Genomic DNA, 23,308 nt, shown 5'->3' on the forward strand with positions numbered 1-23,308 from the left:
GATGGGAAGATAAGCCAAAGGTCCATGGCTCTAGGGCTGAGGTCCCCTGACAGCCTCAAACAACCATGTGTGCCCAAAGAATGAGTGAGAGAAGCTGGTACACCAAGAAAGGAGGAGGCCAACATGGACAGCAAGGGGAGGCCAGAGGCCAGGCAAGCTGTGTGGGGTATGTGCCACGCATCTCAGGACGATGCTCACTGGGGAGAAGCCAGGAACTGACGTGGGGCTGTGCTGCGCTGTGGCCTTGCTGGGCGGCTGGCCTTCACCTCTATTTGCTTTCCTTGGCTTCCTTGAGCTCTTCTGTACCACTTACAATCTCATCTCTCCTTGAGCTGCTCTGGGGTCCCTTAGTACAGATAATCCCTGAGCTGGTCCGTTCTATGCATGCAAACCAGGTCGCACTAACCACCCCTTGGTTGTGTGGCTGGCACCTGTCATGCGTAAAGTGGAGTGCACAGGACAAAGGCCCTCAGCTCTGACCCTCGTGTCCTGGGTGCTTCCAGGGTCTTGGGAGGCCCCAAAGAGCTGTGGCGGTGCTCTGGCAGGCAAAGGCCTGGTCCTCCTTGTGACCACAGTGGCTCACCTGTTCAGGCCCTGGCAGTAGCCAATGGTAGGGTTGTGCCAGGAGAAGGCCAGAAGCACCCGGCGCAGCTTTTCAGGGAAGATGGAGGTGGGACAGGTAAAGTACTTGTTGTTGGGGAAAGTCCGGTTCAGGTCCAGCTCAATCTGGCGGGCAGCAGGATGCTCACAGGCCCTACCCTGGTTCAGCAGCTCCTGGTAGCAGCCTGGGGTGTGCAGGTGCTGGATGCGGCAGTGGACCAGCCACCTCCAGACACGTGGCCGGTGTTCATGGGGCACGCCGGCCCGCAGCAGCTGCTTCAGCTCAGCTGAGGGTGCCAGTTCGCTTAGGGCAGCCCAGCGCTGCCGCAGCGGCCGCTCCACAGCCTCGAGCTCTAGCAGGTGGTGGGAGCGCACCTCCAGCACTTGAATCTTGGCCAGCAGCTTCAGGTCTTCCATCTCGTAGTCAGGTACTGTCAGGAAGCCATACTCATCATACTCACTGCAGACAAAAGTGTATGCTAGCCACATGCTGTAAGAAGAGCCCTTCCCTAAATTAGGGGAAGTTGGGGGGTACTGGGGTGAGTGCTGGCCTTAGTTGGCCATGCAGCTCTGGGCAGGTCACTTTGGTTCTCCCAGGCTCAGTTTACTCCTCTGTACAGTGAGTAGAGAAACTCCTGTTCTGCTTCCTGAAGACCCCACAGGAGGCTCTGCTGTAACTGCTAGAGGTCTGGAAGTACCTGCTGCACAGGCCCAGAAGATACTCATGCATCTTGTGCAACACAGGGCCCTTTGAGTACACCCTGCAGTGTTGCTGTATGCCCCATCTCCCACAGCCACCCAGCTCAAGGATGGCTGCCAAGCACAGGCAGAGATGGGAAAGCTGGGACCCACGACAAGTGGCCTCTCACGTATTTGGCATTTATTTGCCCTACCATGTGCCCTGCATGAACTACTCAGCCAATCCCAAGGATCCTACACACAGGGGTCTTAGGCTACATCTTACAGAGGCTGAGTAGGAGGCTCAGAGAGCTAAGGTGACTCGCCCATTGCCACACAAGATTGTGGCTTCAAAGCCCAGACTCCTGCCAGTGGGCCACCCAGGCTCCAGGGATCTTTGGGCACTGCCATCCCCCATTCTGTTACGCATAACTACCGATGTTCACTGGGCTCAGTGAGGGTTAGGCTTGAGGAGGAGCCAGTGACTCGCCACCTCTCCTCCTGTCTGTGACACGCACATCTGGGAGGCAGCCTGGTGAGCTTCGCTATGGACTGTATAGTCCTGGGCAAGGCGCTGCCTCCTCTGAGCCTGCTGCCTTCAGCTGGCCCACTCATTTTTCGGAGCCCTATGCACAGTCAGCAGGAAGGGCAGCCAGGGCTCCTGGGTGATGTAGCTGGGCTCACCTGACAGGGCTCAGCTGCACACTGTCCGCCGAGGCCGTGCCCGCTTCCCACTGCAGCGCCTCCTGGATGAACTGCCTCAGCAGCTCAGAGCACTCATCGGCCTTGGCCTCCTGCAGCCTCCGCAGCCCGGCCAAGTACTTGCTTTCTACCTGGCAGTTCCTGGCTTGGAGGTAGGCGCACTGCAAGGGGACAGGTAGGGATGTTCAGGCCACCTGTCAGGGTCGGGCCATCCAGCCTGAGCCCTAGATGGCAGCACAGCCCTTGCAGCTCTCTTCTACCTCTCTCCTCTCCTAGAACTCCATACAGGAGAAAGGAGAGGAGCCCAGAATCCAGTGGCTTAAAGCAAAGCAGGCAAGAGGGGGTCAAAATCCAAAGGAGGGGAGGGGAGGGGAGGGAAGTGAGCACAGGCTCTGCACAGCCTATAGTTTTCAGCCTGATTCATCCCTGTAGCTGCATTACTTAACCTCTCTATGCCTTTACTTCTTCATTTGTAACATGGGGGTAACATGGAGTCTGCCTCTGGGCTCTGTGATGATCAGTCACGTGAAGATTTCCCATTTCTCCAACACACCTCACCCCTTCCACCTCCAGCTTTCCTGCACCCTCTTCCGTGGTCTGGGACACCCCTGGACACTGCCCTCCTCTCTTGGCCTGGGCAAGTCATGCAACTGCTCTCTCAGGGCCTTTCTTTCTGTCTCTTGAGATGGGGACAGTAAAAGTCTGCTTATAGCACAGTCACAACTCTGGGCCCAGCTCTACCTCCTCCTGGACTGTCTGCCTACTGTACTTCTGGGGGCAGCAAGAAAGCATATTGGTCTTGATGTCCCTTCCCCACAGCTGCCCATAAACACTGCTGAACAGGAACCAGAGGGTGACACAACCCTGCTTAGAAGGGACTCATGGGAGGGCACTGGTAAGAAGAGTGGGCTGGGACATCACGGGACTGGGAGGGGCAGAACCAGAGATGGTCACCAGCTCCCACCAGCACCTTCATCAGTAGGGCCTTCTCCTTCTCAGCCACCTTCCTCCAGATTTTAGTGACCTGGTGGATCTCAGAGTTGAGGAAGTGGTTCTGGGTCCGGTATGCTTCCATGTCATCCTGAAAAAGAGAGGAAGGCACATCAGGAGTCTTCCTGGTCCAGAGGGTCACACCCTTAAATGAGCAGCAAAGCTTCCTTTCTTGAGAAATTCCCAATAGCAACATAGAAAAGGAAGTTTAGAGCCAGCACATCTGTGAAGCCAGCACTCTGGAGAGCTGAGGCAGGAGGATCACTTTGAATTCGAGGCCAATCTGAAGTATACAGTGAATTCAAAGCCAATGTGGACTATGTAGAGAGATCACGTCCCAAAAAAAAAAAAAATCTAAAAGAAAAAAAAGTCACCCATAACCTGCTCCATTCTTGCTCCCAGCACGCTCGGTAGAGAGTGGGCTTCAGCAGGTCTCAAACTACTCTGACCCTCTGTCTCCTTATCTGAAAAAGGGGCAAACACCAGCTTCCCCACTAGGCAGCAAGGACACTAGATGAGGTAATCTGACACATGTACAGGACCAATCACAGCCAGTGCTCAAGCAGTGTCACCACCCACCCAAAAGCAGTGGCTAAGTTTATCGAGGAAGTAAAAGTAAAGAGTAGGGGAGAAAGTGGCTCTACAGAGGGAACTTGGGCCAAGTAAACAGAAAAAAGAGGGTAAAAGCAAAAATAAAAATACACACTGCACCTGGGAAACCCAGTGTGGGCTACATCATGGAAAGTCATGACAGCAAGCTCTCCATGGTACAGGTGAGTTCTTCATACTTTCCAAATCTCGAAGGAACTGGAGAGAACCTCTACCTGTGGGTCCTGAGAGGCAGCCTCAGGCTGACTTCAGGTCCAGGTCATCCTGTTGACCATGTGCAGGGCTTTGGGCACTGTTCTGCACGTGCCGGGGATCTTGTAATGAACAGGTCACGCCTACTTCCCCAGCCAGTTTGCCACTCCCTGTCTATCTCACCCGGTCCCCACGAAGTTCCTAGAGTTTGCTGGTGACTCAGTGACTCAGTCTGAGCAAGCAGTGTGCGCCACACAGTGGCCACCGCACTCATGCAAGGAGAGGCAGGAGCTCAAATGGGTGCTTCGGATTTGGAAAATGAGACTCTTCCTGTCAGGGCTCCTGAGCACCCCACCTGGAGGAAGCCTGCCTGCCACTGCAGCTGGAGCTGGGAAAGCGGCCAGCCAGGCTCCCATGCCTGCATCTCAACCTTGGAGTTACTTCAACCAGGAGGTGCTGACCCCAATGTGTGTAAGAACTGACAGTGAAGCTGGATGTGGTGGTGCATACCTGTAATCAAAGCACTTGGGAGGCTGAGGCAGGAGGATTGCTTTGAGTTCAAGGCCAGCCGGGGCTACATAGTGAGTTCAAGGCCAGCCCGAAGTACATAACGAAACCCTGTCTTAACAACAACAACAAAAGAACTGACTGTTGTTGGCCACAAGATATCGTTCTGTGTGGTGCCCATTATAACCCCATTTGGTGGTCATTATTATCCTCATTCCAAAGATGAACGAACACCTGTAAGTGCTCGGTAAACACTAGCTCACCAGTATGAGCGACACAACAGTATGAGCTGTATAAAAATCGACCTCCTGTTTCCCAAATTTCCTGCACAAGAATCCCTGGGACTTGTCCTATCTCTGGGCCTGGGCCCCCGGATTTTTATCAACATCTAGAGGATTCTCCTGAGGGATGGATGGGAAATGGTGCCTTAAACTCAATACCCACAACAGTCCGAAGAGGGGGGCTATATGGTCATGCTCACTTAAAGTTGAGGACAGTGAGCCTACGCAAGCACTCTGCCATAGAGGTACACCCCAAACCACTTCCACACCCCTTGTAGAAAAGGAATGATAGTCGCTATCTATTGTTTCATAGGCTGTGATGCTGGAAACCAGCAGTGCAGAGTGGAAAGCAAAAACTGTTATCTTAGAAAATGATGGTAGGGCCAGGGATGTAGCTCACTGGTGCTATACCTACCTAGCAAGTACGAGGTCCTGAATTTGATCCCTGGTACCGCAAAAGTAAATAAATAAAAAGAAAATGATGCTAATTTTATGGTAAAGAAGTCCAAACAACTCAAATATTTTCTGGGACAAGGAGAAAGCAAAGTTCTAAATGCCACTTGGGAATTAAAATAACCTAAACTGGGTGTGGTGTGGAAGATCTGTAATCCCAGCTAGGTGGGAGGCCAAGGTAGGGGCCTGGGAGTTCAAGGCCAGCGGGACAATATACCAAGGCTTTATCTCTTATAAGAAATAGAAGCGAGGCATGGTAGTGCGCACTTGTAATCCTAGCACTCAGGAGGATGAGACAGGAAGATCATCTTGAGTCCAAGGCCACCCTGGGTTATAAAGTGAGATCAAGGCCAGCCTGAACCATGTAGAAAACCCTGTCTCAGGGCTAGAGATTTACCTCAGTGGCACCACACTTGCCTGGCAAGCACAAGATCCTAAGTTCAATCCCCTCCGCCCAAGTTCCACAAAAAACAAAACAAAACAACCTTGTCTCAGAACAAAATACATAAATAAAGAAATAAGAAGAAAGAAGAAAAATAAGAGTGGCTGTAGGTTTAGAGTAGCACAGTGGTAGAGTTCAAGCTTGAGGCTCTGGGTTCAAACTCAGTACTGCAAAAAAAGAAAGGGGAAAATCTTTATATGAAAAGATTTTCCCCTTTCCTTTTAAAAATTTACATACAGTGAAATGTGCTCTTTGTATCAACCACCACAGAACAATACAGTTCACGGACTTACTTGCTGGTAATAAAAAGGCATGGCTTTGCTCTCTGGGAAGACCCCAACCTTGCTGGTAGCCTTAACCTCATCTCACAGCATGGCCAGGCTAAGGAGTTGGGAGACCTGAGTTCCCATCCTTGTTGTGAAACACTCGTTGGGTTACCGTCGCTGACAAGTCCCTTTTCTATCTTTTAAAAAGACCGGGGAAGACTAAATGACTTCTGACAGTCCTAGTGGAAAGTTTGTTGAACCGTTTTCCTGACTGCCCGGAGGCCTCTGGTTATATCCATTTTGCACAAGAATCTGGCCTTCCCTGCCAAGGCACTGTGATGACAGGGACAAGAGTCAACGCAGGAGAAATGGGCTGTCTGATGAGGCAGGAGCATTTGGGTCAGGAATTAGCAAAATAGCTTTTGGAGGCCTGGATGTGTAGACTTACAGCCAGGTCTATACCCACCCACAGTTGCCATGGAATCAAGTGGGGCCGAAGGAAGCAGAGCTGAAACTGATCTACAGTGAGTGCCTATCGAGTGTCTAGAAGTTGACAAATGATCTCATTTCACCACACAGAAGAATTCTCTGTGAGTAGCTCTTACACTACTTTCCAGGCAAGGAAACTGAGGTTCAGAGACATACACAGTCTGGCAGGCATGAGCAGGAGTTAGAACCATAACTTCCTGGGCTGGGGTTTGGAGGCACTGCCTTAATTTTCAGGGCCTGTGCAGCCCACAGCTCACTGAAGCAAGATTCATCTCCCCAGTCTTGGCTTGGCTAATTTCACACCTTTTCTCAAGATTCTCGCAGTCAGGCACAGCACGGTTCCCCCATTCGTCTCTGCAGTTCTCCCACCTTCCATGCCTGTGACAGAACCAGTCTCTCCGCCATCCCTGGGAACAGATGTCTTGCAACAAAAATGCTTTGAACCTCAGGAATGAGGAGAACGGATCTCTGCTTCTAGAGAGCAGAGACACTAGATGTTTTCCAGGACCAACAGGAGCTCCTAATGGGGCTGGACAGAAAAGGCAGCATGCCTGGTTGCTACTATCTTGGGCTGGAGCAGGGAGGCCTGTGTAACCTCGGACAAGCCATCCCTCCCAAACTGGCTGCCTCCCCAAGTGTCAGGAGACACAGAGCACAGACCTGATCCCGCAGCAGGGAGTGATGGATGATGTAGGGGAGATGGGGAGAATCTTGGCAAGATTCAAGCAGTGTCTTTTTGAAAGCAACACATTTTATCAGATATTTGTGGAAATGTTTTTGTAAGGTGTCACTTTGCAAATACTGTTCTATATTGTTAAATAAGTTTTCCAATGATCATTTATTCTGGTGCTGGGGATTAAACCCAGGGCCTTAAGCATGCTAAGCATGATATTGAACTACACATCTGACCCCTTTCTTTCTTGTAAGAAACAAGAGTCTTGATAAATTGCCCAGGCTGGCCTTGAACTTGCAATTTTCCAGCCTCAACCTCTCAAATAGCATGCGCCACTGTGCTCAGCTCCAGCAATCTTTTTTTTTTTTTTCCTGGTACCAGGGATCGAACTCAGGACCTTGCTCTTTCGAGACAGGCGGCAGAACCACTGAGCTAAATCCTCAGCCCCTTTGGTGATCATTTTTAATTGACTGATGATTCTTCTTTTCTTTTAGTTTTTAAAACTTGAACACTGGGGTTTTCAGTTGGTCTTTGATTCTGAATACTGTTAGGATGAACGGCTCTGAGCCCGCAGCTCCCCATCTGTGTGAACTATCCCCGGTGGTAGGGAGAATGGAGCACTCAACAGGCTGGACAAACTTTGGAAAGGGTGGCATGAAGAAAGCCAGATGTAACTCAAGAAAAGTCAAAGGCCACAGGTCATTGTGCATGAATAAAGTCCAGTAGAGCAAAACTGACATGCTTCTAGCCATTCTATTCTGGGTACAAGAATAGAATGCTAGCAACTGATTCACCATGTACTAGCTTTGTGCAATATTATAAAGATAGAAGCAGAAACACTAGCACATTGTGCTTGGTTTTATGGATGACTTTTTCATCATGACATTAAATGGACAGTGTAATAGTGGGTTGTTAATGCAGGTTCTGCAGATGTATAAGAAATATGCTCAATTAACATTCTAAAGTATTAAAAGTATAAAGAAAACTCTAAGCAAGCATTTATAGCAACACTAGGACATCTACAATAATTGCTTTGACTATTGCCTTTTGCTCATTAGTGCCAATTTTCTGCATTGTAATTATTGTATTGCTTTGTATTTCATGTTTTTTACATTCATGACTTCAGAGTTATGTACCTGTACACTAAGTATTGCAATCACCTTTCTCTTATTGTACATGCAATGTAATAACATACAGTTTTGGTGCTTAACAATATTCCTTTTTTCTTTAATAAAGATTATTTATTTGAATAAAAAAAGAGGGTCACAAGAGGACTTAGGCTATGGCCATGGCTCACGATCTTTATTCTGCTGGGAAGGCTGTGCTCTGTTGTGCTCACTCTCTGCTCTCTCCTGGCCTGGAGCCTGCCATCCATCTCCCCCACCTTGTCTTCCTCCTTTCTAGCCATGTTCCTTCTCTGGATGAGAGCTCAGGCTCTGTCTCAGAAATTTTACTAGCGAGTGCAGCTGTTCCTCTGGGCAAAGCTATCTGCTCCCACTTGGACTCCTACCTCCTTATCCTTCTGAGGCAGAGACCTGCGAGGTCCTGAGAGGCCTGCTGCTCATGGTACAGGGATGGACTTGGTAGGATTTCTCAGGACCATGCCTCATTCACGTGAATAACTTTGCAGTATGACTCCCTGTATGGCCCCCTTTGCCACCGCCATGCTGAGCCTCTCAGTACCACTAGAAGAAATGTTTGTCATCCTTGGGAACATAGAGGGTCCCTCAGGGACCCTAAAGGGAAAGGAACTTGCCAGACGCCATGCATCCAGGACAAGGCAGAGTGGCTGGGCCCAGGCCTGTGGATTCGACAGTTGTACTGTGGCCATTGCACTTCCTGCCTGGTCACTCTCTCAGTTCCCTCCTAGCTGGAAGGTACCAGAAGGCCCAAACTCTAGTCCCCACCTCCCAGGCAGGTCCTCTGCAGTCTCCCAGCTAATGCATGCACGCTGACCTCGCAGGCAGTATAATAACAAGACTTTAAAGATGTGGGCACTGCCCGTGTGGTAGCATCGCTGCTGGTACATGTCAGGTGCAAGGATGCTGGGGCCATACTACCTGTGTGCTCCATCCTCACCACTGTGCCCCTGGACACATTACTTAACTTCCCTGTGCTCTGTCCCCTCATCTGGGACAACTCAGTACCAGCTCAGAACCAACTCAAGGGGCTCCTGGGGGGATTGGTGAGCTCATGTGTGCAAAAAGGCTTAGCATGGAGCAGGGCAAATTCAATGCAAGAGAGCTCCCAGGGCCCACCTGCTCCTCCTTGTCTGCAGAACACTCTCCCACTGCTGATGGTATGGATTCTTGCCAATGCCCAGGACAAGCAGTGAGCACCAGGGATGCCAGGGAAGACAGGATCTTCCAGTCCCTGAGTACCCACTCTGCGTCAGGCCCACTCCCTTTGGGATCAGTATTAAAGTGCTATTCTCATTTTACAGTTGAGGAAACAATCACCGAGAAGGGAAGATCCTCTGTCCTGCAGTGGTGTGGGGGACAGCCAGGACCCAAACGCAGGCCGGTCAGCTCAGAGTGAGCGCCAGCAATGCCGACTGCTCCACAACATGCTGGCTCCCACCTTTTTGTTACCATGCCATCCTAGCCCAGAAGTGCTACCACTCCATCCAGGCCTATAAGCTGCTAAGTGGCATTTCCAAGGCTTTCGTCACACGAGGCGCCCTGCTTCTGGTACTAGAAGAGGCACAAATACGCCCATATGGGTGTGTGTGTGTGTGTGAGTACCCTTGGACCAGTAGTGGGGAGGGGCTGGCCACACAGCAGCACCCTCCCATTCAGCTTGGTGCCCTACCTTGAGTGTTCTCCTTGGCTCAGAACTGTAGGGAGAAAAAAAAAAGAAACCTCAGAGCAGAGAAAAGCCACACGACAGTCACCAGCACAGTAAAGAGGAAAAAGGGTGGAAGAAGGCCCGGAAGCAGGGAGCTGCTGATGGAGTTGTGTAGGGTCAGGGACTTTTTTTGGCACCGGGGATCAAATTCAGGTCCTTGTGCTTGCGAGGCAGGCGGTGGAACCACTGAGCTAAATCCCAGGTCAGGGACTCTTTAGAAAGTGCCTGTGGCCGAGGGCTGGTGCCTGTGTAAAGAGACCTGGGGCTTCTGCTAGCCTGTCTCATGCTGTGTGACTCTGGACCAGTTTGTTTAGGAAAAGGAGGGACACACTAGGCTTCTGGGACTTTCTCGCTCTGACACTCGAGACCAATGATTCTGGTTTTAAAATGACAGCTCATTGGACTGGAGGTTCCATTTGACCCAGCCATCCCTCTGTTGGGTATCTTTCCAAGAGAACTAAAAGAATCATATCACAGAGAAGTATGTGCACCCATGTTTATAGCGGCACAGTTTGTAATAGCTAAATCTTGGAAACAACCTATTTGCCCATCCGTTGGAAACTGGATAAAGAAGTTGTGGTTTTTCTATAAAATGGAATATTACTCAGCCATAAAGAGCGAGAGAATAGATTCATTCATAGGAAAATGGATACATATTGAAGATATACTCCTAAGTGAAATAAATAAGTCCCACATGTGTAAATACCAAATAGTTTCCCTGGTGTGAATATTCTGCAACAATGCATAAGATTCTAATAAGATTACTGACATTTAGAAATGGGAGGAAAGGAGCTAAAGGTGTAGGGAAGGTGTTATACGTAGGGGAAGAACAAAAAGGGAAAAGAAAAAAATGTGAGAGAATGAAAAGATGAAAATAAAGTGTTTGTAGATGGGGAGGGGAGGAGGGGGTGAAGGGAGGGCAGAGGTAAGGGGAAAAAATGAGAATCAAGACTTGCCATGTAAAGGTACATGATCCCAACAATGAATGTAACTGTACTGTATCCCTAAATGTACCAATAAACTCAATTAAAAAAAAAAAAAAAAGACAGCTCAAAAATGGGGTAAGCAGGAAACTTGCAAACTTTCTATGGCCAAACTTAAGGATGATGGATGTTTATTTGATGGATTTTCTAAAAGCTACATTTTAAGATATAGCTGCTACATGCAACTCTTTAAAGCACAAGACACTGGAGGATGATCTGCAAATGTCAGAATCACATCAATGTGAATCATACCTGCAGAGCCTCCTTCCAGCTGGGCTCACTGCTGAAACAAAACCAGAAAATGTGAATTCAGGACATACTCAGGCTCCTAGGTAAGTCCATGGTGACAAGCAGCTCTCAGGCAGTCTCATCTACTTTCTGGCCTCTGTGCTGCTCTACTGAAGAGGGGAGAGGAGAGGAGGGCCCAGAGCAGGGGCAAGGGAGGGGCAGAAGGGAGCATTCCACTGTGCTGCCAGACTGCAGCTCCCTGACCATCCAGCTGCATCTCTATGTGAAAGCTTTGGTTTTGTTTTAAAGCAGAATAATCTCCAATTTAGACTAATAAATACTTTTAGGCCTAGTTGGTTTTATATTATTTTTCAGTTTCTGCAACAGGAAAGGAATCTGGGTTTCAGGTTCTCATCCTTTATTCTCCTAAAAACTCTTCCAAGCAGGACTGGTTAGGCCACTTGACCCAGAGGTGAGACGACTTGCCCAAGGCCACGTGCTAGTAAGAGGCAGAGTCTGGACTCCTGCAGGAAGGCTCCCATGACAGCCCGGCTGCTGTTCAGCACTCCCACTGCTTCTCTCACAAGTTTCCTGAATGCGGTTTTCTTTTCCACGCACCCCTACCTTGAAACCCCCCAGCAGTTCCCGCTCCTTATTCAGGAGCGCAGGAGTTTGTAAGGTTTTATGTAGGTTTGCATATGTGTGGCTGTGAGAGGCACCATTTGGGCAAGCCTGGCCCTGGTTCTACACGGCAGACTTTAGGGACGGCGGGAATGAGGAGCACCGATCAGTACCCAGCTTCAGGCCTCCTTGTGGCGGAGGAGTCCCATCACAACCTTCTAGCGAGGAGGGAGGAGGCTGCAGGCCATGGCGGGCCTGACGCCTCAGTCAAAGTTCCTGCTCCCTGTGCCTCAGTGAGTCCCTGAAGGCTGGCGCAGCCTGGGGAGAGAGGGGACAGAACAGGAAGGGTGAGGCAGGGCAGGGGAAGGAGCTACAACAGAAGAGGCAGAGAAGCTGAAAGACACCAAAATAGACAGACAAATCAACAGAAGTGAGTTCCAGCCCCATCTCAGCTCCCCACCTCTGAGCAGGCCAGGCCAGCTTCTTTACTTTGCTCAACCTCAACATTCCCTTCTGCAAAATGGGCAGCTTTCAAGTGACTGCCTGCTAGGACTGGTGTGAGGATGAAGTAAGATCATGAGAAGTATCTACATCCTACCAATTCCATAAGTGAGCAGAGACATTATCACAAGCAAACCACGGCCACCACAGGTCACCTGTACTGTGTATATGACTGCTGGGAGGGCAGCCCTGGCACTTCGGGGTTTCTGGGCCACTGGAATGGCACTAAAGCAGGCTGTCCAGACCAGGTCCCAGACTTTGCACATCCTGGCTCTTTCATCTCTAATTTGATAAGCTAGAGACATTTGTACTTTTCAGCAGCTGAGGATGTCATGAACAGGTGAAGACAGTGAGGAAGTGAAGAGCAATTTTCCCATTCACATCTCTTTCCAGTACAACTGTTCAGATGGAGGAAGACCCTTGCTCCATTTAGAAAACCATTAGCATTGAGACAGCATCCTGGGGGATGGAGAGGCCTTACCTTCAGGTGCTCCAATATCTCCTGCTGGCTTAGGAGGTCCCTGTCAGCAGGGGTGGGAGGCACGTGGTGCTCACCGGGGTGCTGTGTGAAGTCTTGGGTGACCTTCTCAGAGAGCTTGCAGATCACCTGCTGCTTGGCTTGGTTCTTGTCCATGAGCAGCTGCACGTGTTCCTGCAGCTCCTGTACCTCTTGCTCTCGAAGGCTGACTGAGTGTGCTAAACTTTCTCGCTCCTTCTCCAGGGCCTCCACTCTCCGGCCCAGCTCTGAGATCTGCCGCACTTGGTGCCGCACCAGCTCAAGCCGGTCCTTGTCCTCAGCTGCAGCCAGGTATGCACTGGACACCCTCTTCTCCTGCTGTGCAGCCTCCAGCGCCTTGTGCAGGATCTGCACCAGCTCCTGGGCAGGGAGAGGGAGGCACCTGTGGGCTTGGGGAAGGCCTGTCAGGTGCCAGAGGCACCCACAGGCTATCACTAGACCTAACAACCCCAAGACATGCTCAGAAAGTGCCCTGGGCATCTCATCACAACACTTATTTCCTCCTTTTCTGCCCAACAGAGTGTCAAGCAGGTGAAGGGCTCCCCAACTAAAAACTCGACTTCCCAGTGAGTCGCACATAGGGGTAGCCAAGTGACTATTTTGCTTAAATAGCAAATGAGCAGTGATGTGGGCTGCTACGGGGTCACCTCTGAAACCACTGGACATGTGCTCCCCTGTCTAATTCCCTTTCCCTCTGGCTGATAAATGGCAAGAATGAAAGCAGCCACCTAAGACCCATAAGTGACATGCTGAGAGTGGCAGAACAACTACCCTGCCACCTGCCAGCACACAGGAGCTTATCTTCCTCTCTTTTTTTCAACACAAGAGACAGAAACTTGGAACTGATGTTAAGCCATAGTACTTTGAGGTATCTTTGTTATAGCACTGAAGCCATACCTCGAATTATTCAAGTCCATTTCAGGGATAAACAAATGGATGCCCAGGAGAACAGAGTGAAATTTAATCCCAAGTCATCCAGACTCCAAAGCCTGAGCTTCATCAGTAGTAAGACCTGGGATGGCAGCTTTATGGCACATAGGTATTACTCCTCGTTCTCTCTCTGTGGCAGATATTACTAATTAATCATGATATTCCTTCCCGCAATGCCAAACGGAGACCTCGAAATCTTTCTTAATATAGCATCCAGTCACTTCCAATCAGGCTGAGACAGTCTTACAGAGGAAATACATTAGCAGGCCTCATGCAAAGCCACACAGAGAGCCTCATTCAATCTATTTGTGCCTAGCTTCCTCAGCTTGCCAAACAATGTTTGGGAGACTGGTGCAAGGAAGTGTCTCAATTTACAACTGATCACATGGAAAGTCCAGGACTCTGGGCTCCCTACGCCTAACCCTCTAATTCCCCGGGACTCAGGCCTGCCTTGCTCAAAGCTGGAAAGTGAATTCACTGTGTGCCAGGATCTGAATACTAGAAGCAAGGCAGCCCAGCAGCCAGGTCGACATGGCAGATAGGGCCTTTCGGGCCATGTTGCTATGCTCCCTGACAGACTCATTGGGAAAAGCACTTCAGAAACACAGCAACTGTCCCCATGCCAAAGTATTTAAACAAATATATCAGCTGGATAGTATTATTTGCTAAGAAGAATCCTGTTTTAGAGAAGAACTGCCATAAGTTAGGTCTTTCTTTGAGAAGTCAATGACATTAGAATGAGTCTTCCAGAACATTGGTACTAGGACCATTCTTTCTCTGCTTTCCCATCCATCCACCCACCCATTCATAAACCTCTACCAAGCACCTGCTCAGTGCCAGGCCCTGTGCCAGGTGCTGGAGCCCATAGCGGGACAGTCATGCTCCCATCTCCCATGACCTCAGAAGCTGAAGGGAGCTCCACGTCTGTGGGACATTGTCACAGCTGTGCTGCCGTGTGCTTACTGTACAGTGTGATAGTACAGTACAGTACAGTAGGACAGTGCTCAGTCAGAGCCCAGGAGTTCCGGAAGCAAGATGAAAAGATGAAAAGCAAGATGAGGGGACTTATAGGAAGTATAAAGCAAATACATTGTGTATTTGTGTTAATGACTTACTTTGTTGATTTCCAAATGAATCCGACTTTCAGGCATTATCCTGGAATGGAACTCATTCATAATTCAGGGACTTATATTCCCAAACCCAGACCATAGTGCACCTCTTTCTTCAGTGTCCATCTTCTCTCTCTCTCTCTCTCTCTCTCTCTCTCTCTTTTTATTTATTTATTTATTTTGTACTGGGGATAGAACGTGGGACCATGCGCTTGTGAGGCAGGTGGTGGAACCACTGAGCTAAATTCCTGGCCCTCTTTTCTTTGAGTATGTACTTCTTCAACTGCCTAGTGAATCTCTCTATGCCTCCCACTGATGTGTCCTGAAGTTCTTTTTCTGTGATGAGACACTGAAGAACCTACCTCATGGTGGGGAGCAAGTTGAGTTGAGGACTAACTCCTCTTTGGGGGAACTCTTCAGAGCCCATCAGATGATGGGGGAGCAAGGGTGTTTGTAGGGTCACAGAGCCAGAAAAGGGCAATGATTTCTGCTTGTGGTGGAGGTAGGCAGCAGACCATAACACCCTAGAGATGGCAGAGAAATTTAAATTTAAATAGAGCTGTGAAGCATAAGGACAGCCAGAGCTGGTCTGGATCCTCCTAAAGGAAGCTGGAAGACAGCTGGAGCAAAGGTCTGGAGAAATGAAAGTCAGGTCAGAGCTGTGGGAGCCCTCGAGTGTGGCAGCAGAGTGGGGTGGGGACAACCATTCTATTCTGTATCTCTGAGATAGAATCTGGTTTCCTCAAGCACTACTAGTGAAATCATACAGCATGTATCATTTGGTGACTGGCTTATTTCACTTGCTATATGTCATCTTCAAAGGCTCGTCCATATTGTAACAAATGTCAGAATTTCCCTCCGTTTTAAGGCAGAGTAGTACTTCCTTGTTTGCTTACACCACATTTTATTTACCCACTGATCCACCGGTGGACACGTGAGTTGTCACTGTCTCTTGGGTATCTTGCATAATGCTGCTATGCATGGGTTATTTCTATTTTTGAAAGAAACATTTTACTGGAGAATCTGTGGCCCACAAATCATGGAGAAATGTTAGGCTCCTGGATCAGGAGTTGGGAACCCTCTGATGGAGCCCACCGTGTCCTTTAGTTTTCACCCCTCTCCATTCTGAGGCTTCCTCCTCCCCCTGAGACAGCAAGGCAGCTGGGCCAGAAGGTCCCCAGGACTCATAACTCACTTCTACACTCCTCTTACAGATCTGCCTGGGGCTCTTTCTCCTGACTGTGTTCCACCAGGCCTGTTAGTCTGGTGCATGGATTCTGGTCTCAGACTTTGAGAGCCAGATCGGCGAAGAGAGAGACAGTGGATAGAATAAAATGAGGTTTTGAGTCTATTCTCCCAACATTGGAGGAAATATGACCACCTAGGGTGATCCTAGAGCAAGTCTGAACGAGGGTGTCTGGTTGTTTCACCAGGAAGTCATCCACAGTAATCTTCAAATCTTAGCTGAACCAGAAAATGGTCAAGGCTGCTGGTCATGGTGGAGCCACAGGAATGTTAATCTCTCTTAGCAGAGCCTGGGAAGCTGAACTCTTCATTCTGAACATTCTGGTTTGGTGTGCAGTCACTGTCCCCACCCCACTGTTTTACCTCTAAAATTAAGGTAAGTGAGTCTAAGAGAAGTCAGTTGAAGGATCACTGGCTATGGAATTACACAGGCCTCAGACCTGCTGGGTTCTGGACAGAGTTTGAGTATCCCCCAAGGCTTCGTGTATTAAAATTCGATATCCACTGTGAAATATTAAGAGGATGGAACTTAATCTGACTATGGTGCTTTGACTACGGCCTTTTGGGGATGATTAGGGTAGAGATCCTGTGAATGAATCCTGGTGGATGAGAGAGAGAGAGAGAGAGAGACAGGGAGGGAGGGGAGAGAGGGGACGAGATGAGACTCAAACATTAAGTGCTTCCTCTCAATAAACGATGCCCTATATTGCTTTGAACTTTGCCAGCATAAGGCCACCCTGCCAGATGTGACATCTCAACTTTGTACTTCCAGAACTGTGTGACAATACAAATCTCTCCTTTATCAAGTAACCTGCATCATACATTTCATTACAGCAACAAAAATGGACTAACACGTCTCCATTCCAGATCCTTGAGGGTCTAAAGAAGCTGGCCTCAGGCTGGTTACTTCAGTGAGCCCCAGCTTTCTCATAATTGGTATGGAGATAAAACCCCTATTCTGTGCAGAGTTGCCTCAAAGATGAAAGGGAAAATATGCCAAGGGTGCCCCCTCCAAGCTGTAACAGACAAGGGGCCTCTCAATCCTCCTTCCATGGTGTCAGGGCCCATGGTGTGTGTGTGAGCGGGGGGGTACTCTGAAGTCTCTGGCTGGAAATATAAAGAAGGGGCCATACATTGTCCCCGTCAAGTTTCCTAAAGAAATTATTTTCCTTTACAAAGTATCCCTGAGTGAGCCAAGGCAGCCCCAAAGAGCCCGGACAGGGTCCCTAAGGGTTCAACTTTCATGGCAGCCAACAGATGGCCACCACCATCAGACATGAGCCTGCCATCTGCCAGAGCAGACAGCCTTCAGGCTGGGTGCGGTCTGTCAGCTTGGAGGGCCTGAGTCACCTGGCAACTAGCCATCTGGTGCTACATCCTGGAGTCCAAATCTGTCATGGGGCCAATGCTGCAGCACTGGGATAGATAATGGCTTAATGGGTATCAGAGTCACCACGGAGGTTCAATACTGTACCAGGGAGCACAGGGTCACTCATGTTTCCCAAAGAGCAGTCTTGGTGCTTAGGTCTGACACTGGGCCATAGATCATGGATAAGAGGCAGCTGGGCTGTGAGGAGTGTCCTGGACATAGTGGACACGAAAAAGGAGAGCCAGGCCAGTCCTGGTTCTTCCCAGCTCTGTAACTTCAGGTGTCACCCAGCTTCTCTGAGTCCCTCAAGCATGGCATGATGAAAGTTCGGAGGCTCTGGAGGCAGACAGACACTCAAGGCTGAACCTTAGCTCAGGTCGTAGGAGCCCTGAGCCCTAGGAGCTCCTAGATCCTCAATTTCCTCTTCCTGTAACTATCCTAAGAACTACAGACACCACACAGAAAGCCTTGACACTGTAGTTACTGCATTTGTATTTCTCTTCCCCTTTGGAGGGGGAGGTCTCTGACAGCGGAGAGTGACACAGTTTGAGATACAAATTCTTACACAGTCACTAAAGTCATTGGCAATGGCCACCTGGCTGGCTGAGGCAGGAAAAGACCCCTGTTTCCACGTCTTCCTGTGGGAGCCCACCGTGGCTCTCTGGCATTTGACATTTGAAAGGAAACTTCTTCCTCTATAATGAAGGCATTGATACAAGCTATGTAACATTTGTTACCTTTCAAGGACTCTGTTTGTTAAGCTTATTTGTTCTTTGACCCTGCCATGGGAGGAACTCAAAGAGATAGCCAAAGATTTGGTGGTATCTGTAGAAATCAGGAATTCCTGTTTTTGTGTAAGAAATGATGGAGATGATTGCTTGATGCTTCCTGTTAATGTGCCTTTAAGAAAAGCTGTTTCTGTAGAAATAAACCAGACTTCTCTTGGTCTCCACTCAGGTGTGAGTGTTCTTTCCCTTCTCAATCCTCACTCCCCAACTCAGGTACATTTGTGTTGTGACGGCTGGGCCGCCACACTTCCTGAAACTAGAGGTACATAGACAGTGCCTTTTTTCCCCACTAAAAAGATGCAGGAAAGCACCTTGTAGGTATGGCTTCAGGAAGCCCAGGGGCTTTTTTCTCACTATTCAGTGGGTCCCTGTAGGTCTTGGGTAAGTTGTTCCATACCCAGCACAGTTAGTGCCTGAGTACCACCAGATACCCAGATGCTGAGTGGCTTCCTCTCCCCTGCCTTCTTCTGCTCCACCTCAGGGCCAAGAGCCAATTTCCTTCCCCCTCTGACTTTGGTATCTGGGCTACAGGTGAAATTCCATAGCTGGTGGGGCAAAAGTGAATGAAGACCTGGGCTTTCCTGCATCACTGCTAAGGCCCCCTGAGCACATTTCCTGGATGCTCTGATGACAGCACTTCACCAGCTTCTCAGAGACACTCAGAAGGACACCTTGCCCCTCAGAAGGTGGAAAGGAGTCAGCACTGAGGGCCATGAATGCCATGGTAATACTCCAAAACTGCGGGGCGGCTAGGGGTGTCAGGCATGGGCTTCCCCAGAAAACATGGTTGTATCTCCATTTACACAAGAAGAAACAGGCTAGAGAGGTTATGGGATTTGTGCCCAGCCAGAATCTGGGTCTGTGCTATCTCCCATGAAGCCCTGTGCTTGGAATAGTGCACCAGACTGCAGCACACGTGTCAGATGGCTGGAATCTCCAAGTCTATTTAGGCCCCAAATCAAAGGCTAAACCACAAGGCTCATTTTTCCCATTCTCTTCCCCAGGCCACAATCCTGGTTTAATGGGAAGGACCCAGTTAAAAAAAAATCTAGATTTGTAAAGGCCTGTACAACTTCCTCCTGACTTTCCCCCTAAATGTATGGGAGCTGTATATAAATTTTTGATTTACTCAGTGCCTATCTCTGCTATGAAGTGTAAGTCCTATAGGGTTGGCCTGTGTCCTTGGCTCACTGTCTTTTCCCAGCATCTGCAATACTGTATGTGTACAAAAGGCCCTCAGGGAAGACTTGGTGAACATGAATGAACCCCTTCTAATCAATTGCTGCTCCATTCAGCATAACCCTAAGTCTACCAAGAATGACGTCTCTGTCGCTTTCCCTAAGAGTGGTTCATGGTGGCAGGAAAAGCTGAGAAGGGGTAAAACAATGTAGGTAAATACTTTTCTGGGTTGTCATCTCCAAAAACAGCAGAAAGGACAAGAAATATACAAAGGGGAGAACATTCAGCAATAAATAGACTATGCACCCACCCATTTTTCCAGCCTGAGTTCTCTAGGGCCAAGACCAGGAAAGGAAACAGAAAAGGACTCAGGGCAGCCAAAGATGAGGTCTTCTTCTTAGAGGAGTCTGGGCCCTCAGTGGAGCCTGCCCCTGCCCCCAGGGTAACAACTGTGCTAACTTTGTCACTTTCACTGTGCTCAGCAGAGGCTCCTGTCCAGTGCTGTAGTCTTTCTGCACCCTTGAGTGAACACAATTCACTCTCTGGGTTATAGGATTTTTAAATAATTTTAACATCTCTGGGTATGTAAGATCTGTTTTCAACAATGACCAGGAAGCAGTTCTGTAACTCCTAAAGTAAACTTCCTTTATTAAGTCTAAATTCCCGAACCCATCAGTGTTCTTTTGCCTCAGCCCTGGGGCCACACCCATTCAACTTTCTCTGTCTTGTGATAGTCCTTTAGCTATCTGCACCCAATGATCAGCTGCCAAGCCACGTTCAAGATCCCCCACTTCCATCAGCAACCCCTCCCAAGACCCTGCATCCAGATCCCTGCTATAAATATTGCCTCTTTGAGTGTTTTTTCCAGGACGGGTTGATGACACAATTATTAAAGGAGGTCTCCAGAGACTCCTGCCCTTGATGGCCTTTTGCCCCTAGTTTGAACATGCCCCTGAATAATCAATAGCACATTTCCAATTTGCAGTTGGCCCTTTAACAACTCCAGACCAGCCTGAACCAGATAGGTTGGTATGTCACACAGAGCTATGTACAGGGCTTTAAGCCTAGGGGGCCTCCTGCAGCCTGGGGGCTCCAGGGAGAGGCTAGTGCTCACCTTCTGTGACTTTAACTCTTCGGTGAGCAACAACACCTGCTGCTCCAAGGCCACCACCTTCTCTTGAGCTGTCCGGTTACGCACCAGCCCTTCGGAAAAGAATGGGAAAGTGTTGCTCTGGCGCTTGTTCTTCTGCGGGAGACTGGCAGGCAGAGAGAACTTGGGTGCAGGCTTTGGAGAATCTGCTGCTTCGCTCCCTGCTCAAAAGAAAAGATGCTGGGCTTATGATCGACACCAGTGGTCTCAAAGGAGTTTGCTTCCAAATCACCTGGTGGACTCTTAACACACATATGGTTGGACCCGACCCTTACAGGCTTTAACTCAGTTTCAGTGTGCATTTCTACAAAGCTCCTAGCTTATGCTCACATGGTGTCCAGGGGTCATGCTTCGAGATCTACTGAACTGTCCATACTGTACTGGCCGAGTCACTCAGCCTGTCACCTAAACTGCTGTGCCCTTCCTCCCACGTGACCTGCAGGGATCTCTTATCCCACCCTGCTGGGTCTGATGGAGGCCAGCTCCTCCTACATCAGCTCAGTAAGATGTGCTATTTCTCATTTGAGGATCCCATTTTTGCGCCCTGGACGATTTTCAAAGCAGATATATCTGTTGCTAAGAGCATGAACTGCATATTGGTATTCTGCATTTTTGCCCCAGGCAGTAGCTCAAACTCTTAATTTGAATTAATTAGTTACTTTGGCACTAAGGATTGAACCCAGAGTCTTCACACTGAGTTATATCCCCAGAATTTTTTATTTTGAGATGGGATCTTACTAAATAGCTAAAGTGTCCCGGCTGCACTCATTCCGGGAGAATGAGGCCAGCTTGAGTTTACAGGTATGTGCCACCATGCCTGGCTTACTTTGGTTCTTACTACCAGCTAAGTTAAGAGCCATATTTCAAAGTTAGGCAGCTTTGGTTGCCTCAGAGCTTTGCCATCCTTTTATTTCTTCAAGAGCAGGCACCAGCAATCTACAGTTCACACACCAAATCCAGTCCACAGCCTGCTTTTTGTAAGTGAAGTTTTACTGGAACACAATCGCACCCATTTGATTTCATGTGGTGATCAAAGATTCTGCTGACTCACTTCACAAAGGAAGAGCTGAATATCTGCAGCCTATGGCCACCAAGTCTCAACTATTTACTATCTAGTTCTTTACAGAAAAACTTGCCAAGCACTATCTTCAAGTCATTAAACTGTATTCTTAAATTCAACATTGAGAATCACTCTACTTGGCTACCATGTCCCACCCTGCCCCAGTCTGTGCTCTGGGACTCTGCCATGCACCTGCATCAAGGCCATTCAATAGCCTGATTATGTAGTCAAGGGACATGAAGATGTTTGTTCACACAAAACACACCTGTCACACCCATTACAAGGCCCCAGCAGAGAAATTCCCGTCAGTCCTCTTGCATGCCAGAAGAAACTCTGCTTCTTCTAAGAAAATATGTGATTAATCTCATGGACACTGGAAATAATCTAGCTACTTGCATTTCTCTCCTTTGCCTTGGTTGCTGAGAAACTCAGAGCCACATCTGTGGCCCACTTTTTCCCCCCATGGGATTGGACCCAGGACCTTCACATTGAGCTATGTCTCCAGTAATTTTTAAATTTCTTATTTTGAGATAGAGTGTCCCTAAATTATGAAGTATTCTAGGCTGGCTCAAACTTGTGATCCTCCTGCCTCATTCTCCCAGAGTGGTGGGATTACAGCTTTTGTGTCACCATACCTGGTTTGCTACTCACCTTTAGGCACTGACATCTTATCTTGATGCTATTAAACTTCCTGTCTCAAATGACTTTTTTCCCCCAATAGGTACTTTAGTACACTACCACCCATCCTTCTGGGATATAAGTGGTAAAAGTACTAAAAAATAAGGATGTGGAGGGATCCTAGGACAGGGGAGAGGGAGGGCTTAAAATAAGGGCTGAATGACTTCAGTGTCTTCCTTCTGGAGAGCAGACTGGGGGTGAACAGATAAGGAATGACTTCAGCAGGTAACAGAAGCTCCACAGCTCTTGGCCTTATTCCAGGCCTTTGAGAAATCCAGCTACACTAGATACAGAGTTAGCTGTGGAGCTCAGAAAAATGCAATGCCTGATCCTCTTTGCTGTTATAGGGTCCAGGGGAGCAGCCCTGCAGCATTTGGAACGTACACCTGTCCACCAACCCTGTGGACAAATAGGGGAGAGACCATGTGCCCATTGATAGCTGGGGAAAGCAAGGCCTGAGATAGTTCACTAGGATTTGGTGGGACTGGTTCAGAGCTGAAAGGAGGGTGAGGTGGGGCAGGAGGACCACAGGAGCCCAGGCTCCTGCACCTGTTCAACTCTGCTTCTGCCTGCTTCGTATATTAGATTAGTGTGTGTTGGGAATGGGGGACAAGGTGTCAGGACAGTAAAGATATACAAATGCTCCTCAATTTATGCCAGGGTTACTTCCTGATAAACTCATTTTAAGTTGAAAATAGCATAAATGGAAAAAGGATTTAGTTCACCTCACCTACACCTCACCTACACCTCACCGAGTATCCTGGCTCGGCACTACAATGCACTTTGGTTGTTTCCCCTCATGACCAAGGTGACTGACTGGGAGCTGCAGCTTGCTGCTGCTGCCCGACATCCAGAGAGAGTGTCATAAACTTCAAAAGCCTAAGAAACCATCCAAATTCAAAATTCCTCGGTTGGGAGAGTAGTTCAGTGGTACAGTACTTGAAGAGCATAATGAAGCCCTGGGTTTGATCCTCAGTATCAGAAAAAAACCCTGAAATTCAAGGTAAAGTTTTCACTGATTTCACATTGCTTTAGCACTGCTGTAAAGATGAAAATTTCACAATGGTTGAGTCATTGTGAGTTGGGAGTATCTGTAGTTTGAAGAAAAGCACTGACTTGGATGAGGTGTCAGGGAGCAGTGAGGGGCCAGAAGGCTCAGCTTGAATTCTGGTTCTGTTGCTCACTGTGTGACCATGAGCAAGTCAGTCCACTTTTCCATGA

The 23,308-nt window shown here is 48.7% G+C and overlaps 1 protein-coding gene across 9 annotated transcripts in view; it reads right to left on the reverse strand.

The window, feature by feature from the left end:
• The window catches only part of Tbc1d2 (TBC1 domain family member 2), a 50,382-nt gene that overhangs the window by 11,119 nt on the left and 15,955 nt on the right, over nucleotides 1-23,308 (reverse strand). For 7 of the 9 annotated variants that reach the window (XM_010614389.3, XM_010614392.3, XM_010614393.3 and 4 more), the window contains 5 exons: nucleotides 20,314-20,510; nucleotides 12,544-12,939; nucleotides 2,951-3,061; nucleotides 1,963-2,141; nucleotides 584-1,060 (listed from right to left, as the gene is read on the reverse strand). In XM_010614389.3, the coding sequence (XP_010612691.1) occupies nucleotides 584-1,060; nucleotides 1,963-2,141; nucleotides 2,951-3,061; nucleotides 12,544-12,939; nucleotides 20,314-20,510 (1,360 nt within the window). Of the gene's footprint in view, nucleotides 1-583; nucleotides 1,061-1,962; nucleotides 2,142-2,950; nucleotides 3,062-9,693; nucleotides 9,719-12,543; nucleotides 12,940-20,313; nucleotides 20,511-23,308 lie in introns of those variants that run through there. The other 2 variants (XM_010614390.3, XM_010614397.3) reach the window with 2 other exon arrangements.

The sequence above is a fragment of the Fukomys damarensis genome, unplaced genomic scaffold (assembly GCF_012274545.1).
Source record: "Fukomys damarensis isolate Sample0158 unplaced genomic scaffold, DMR_v1.0_HiC HiC_scaffold_36, whole genome shotgun sequence".
In the NCBI taxonomy this organism is placed as follows: domain Eukaryota; kingdom Metazoa; phylum Chordata; class Mammalia; order Rodentia; family Bathyergidae; genus Fukomys; species Fukomys damarensis.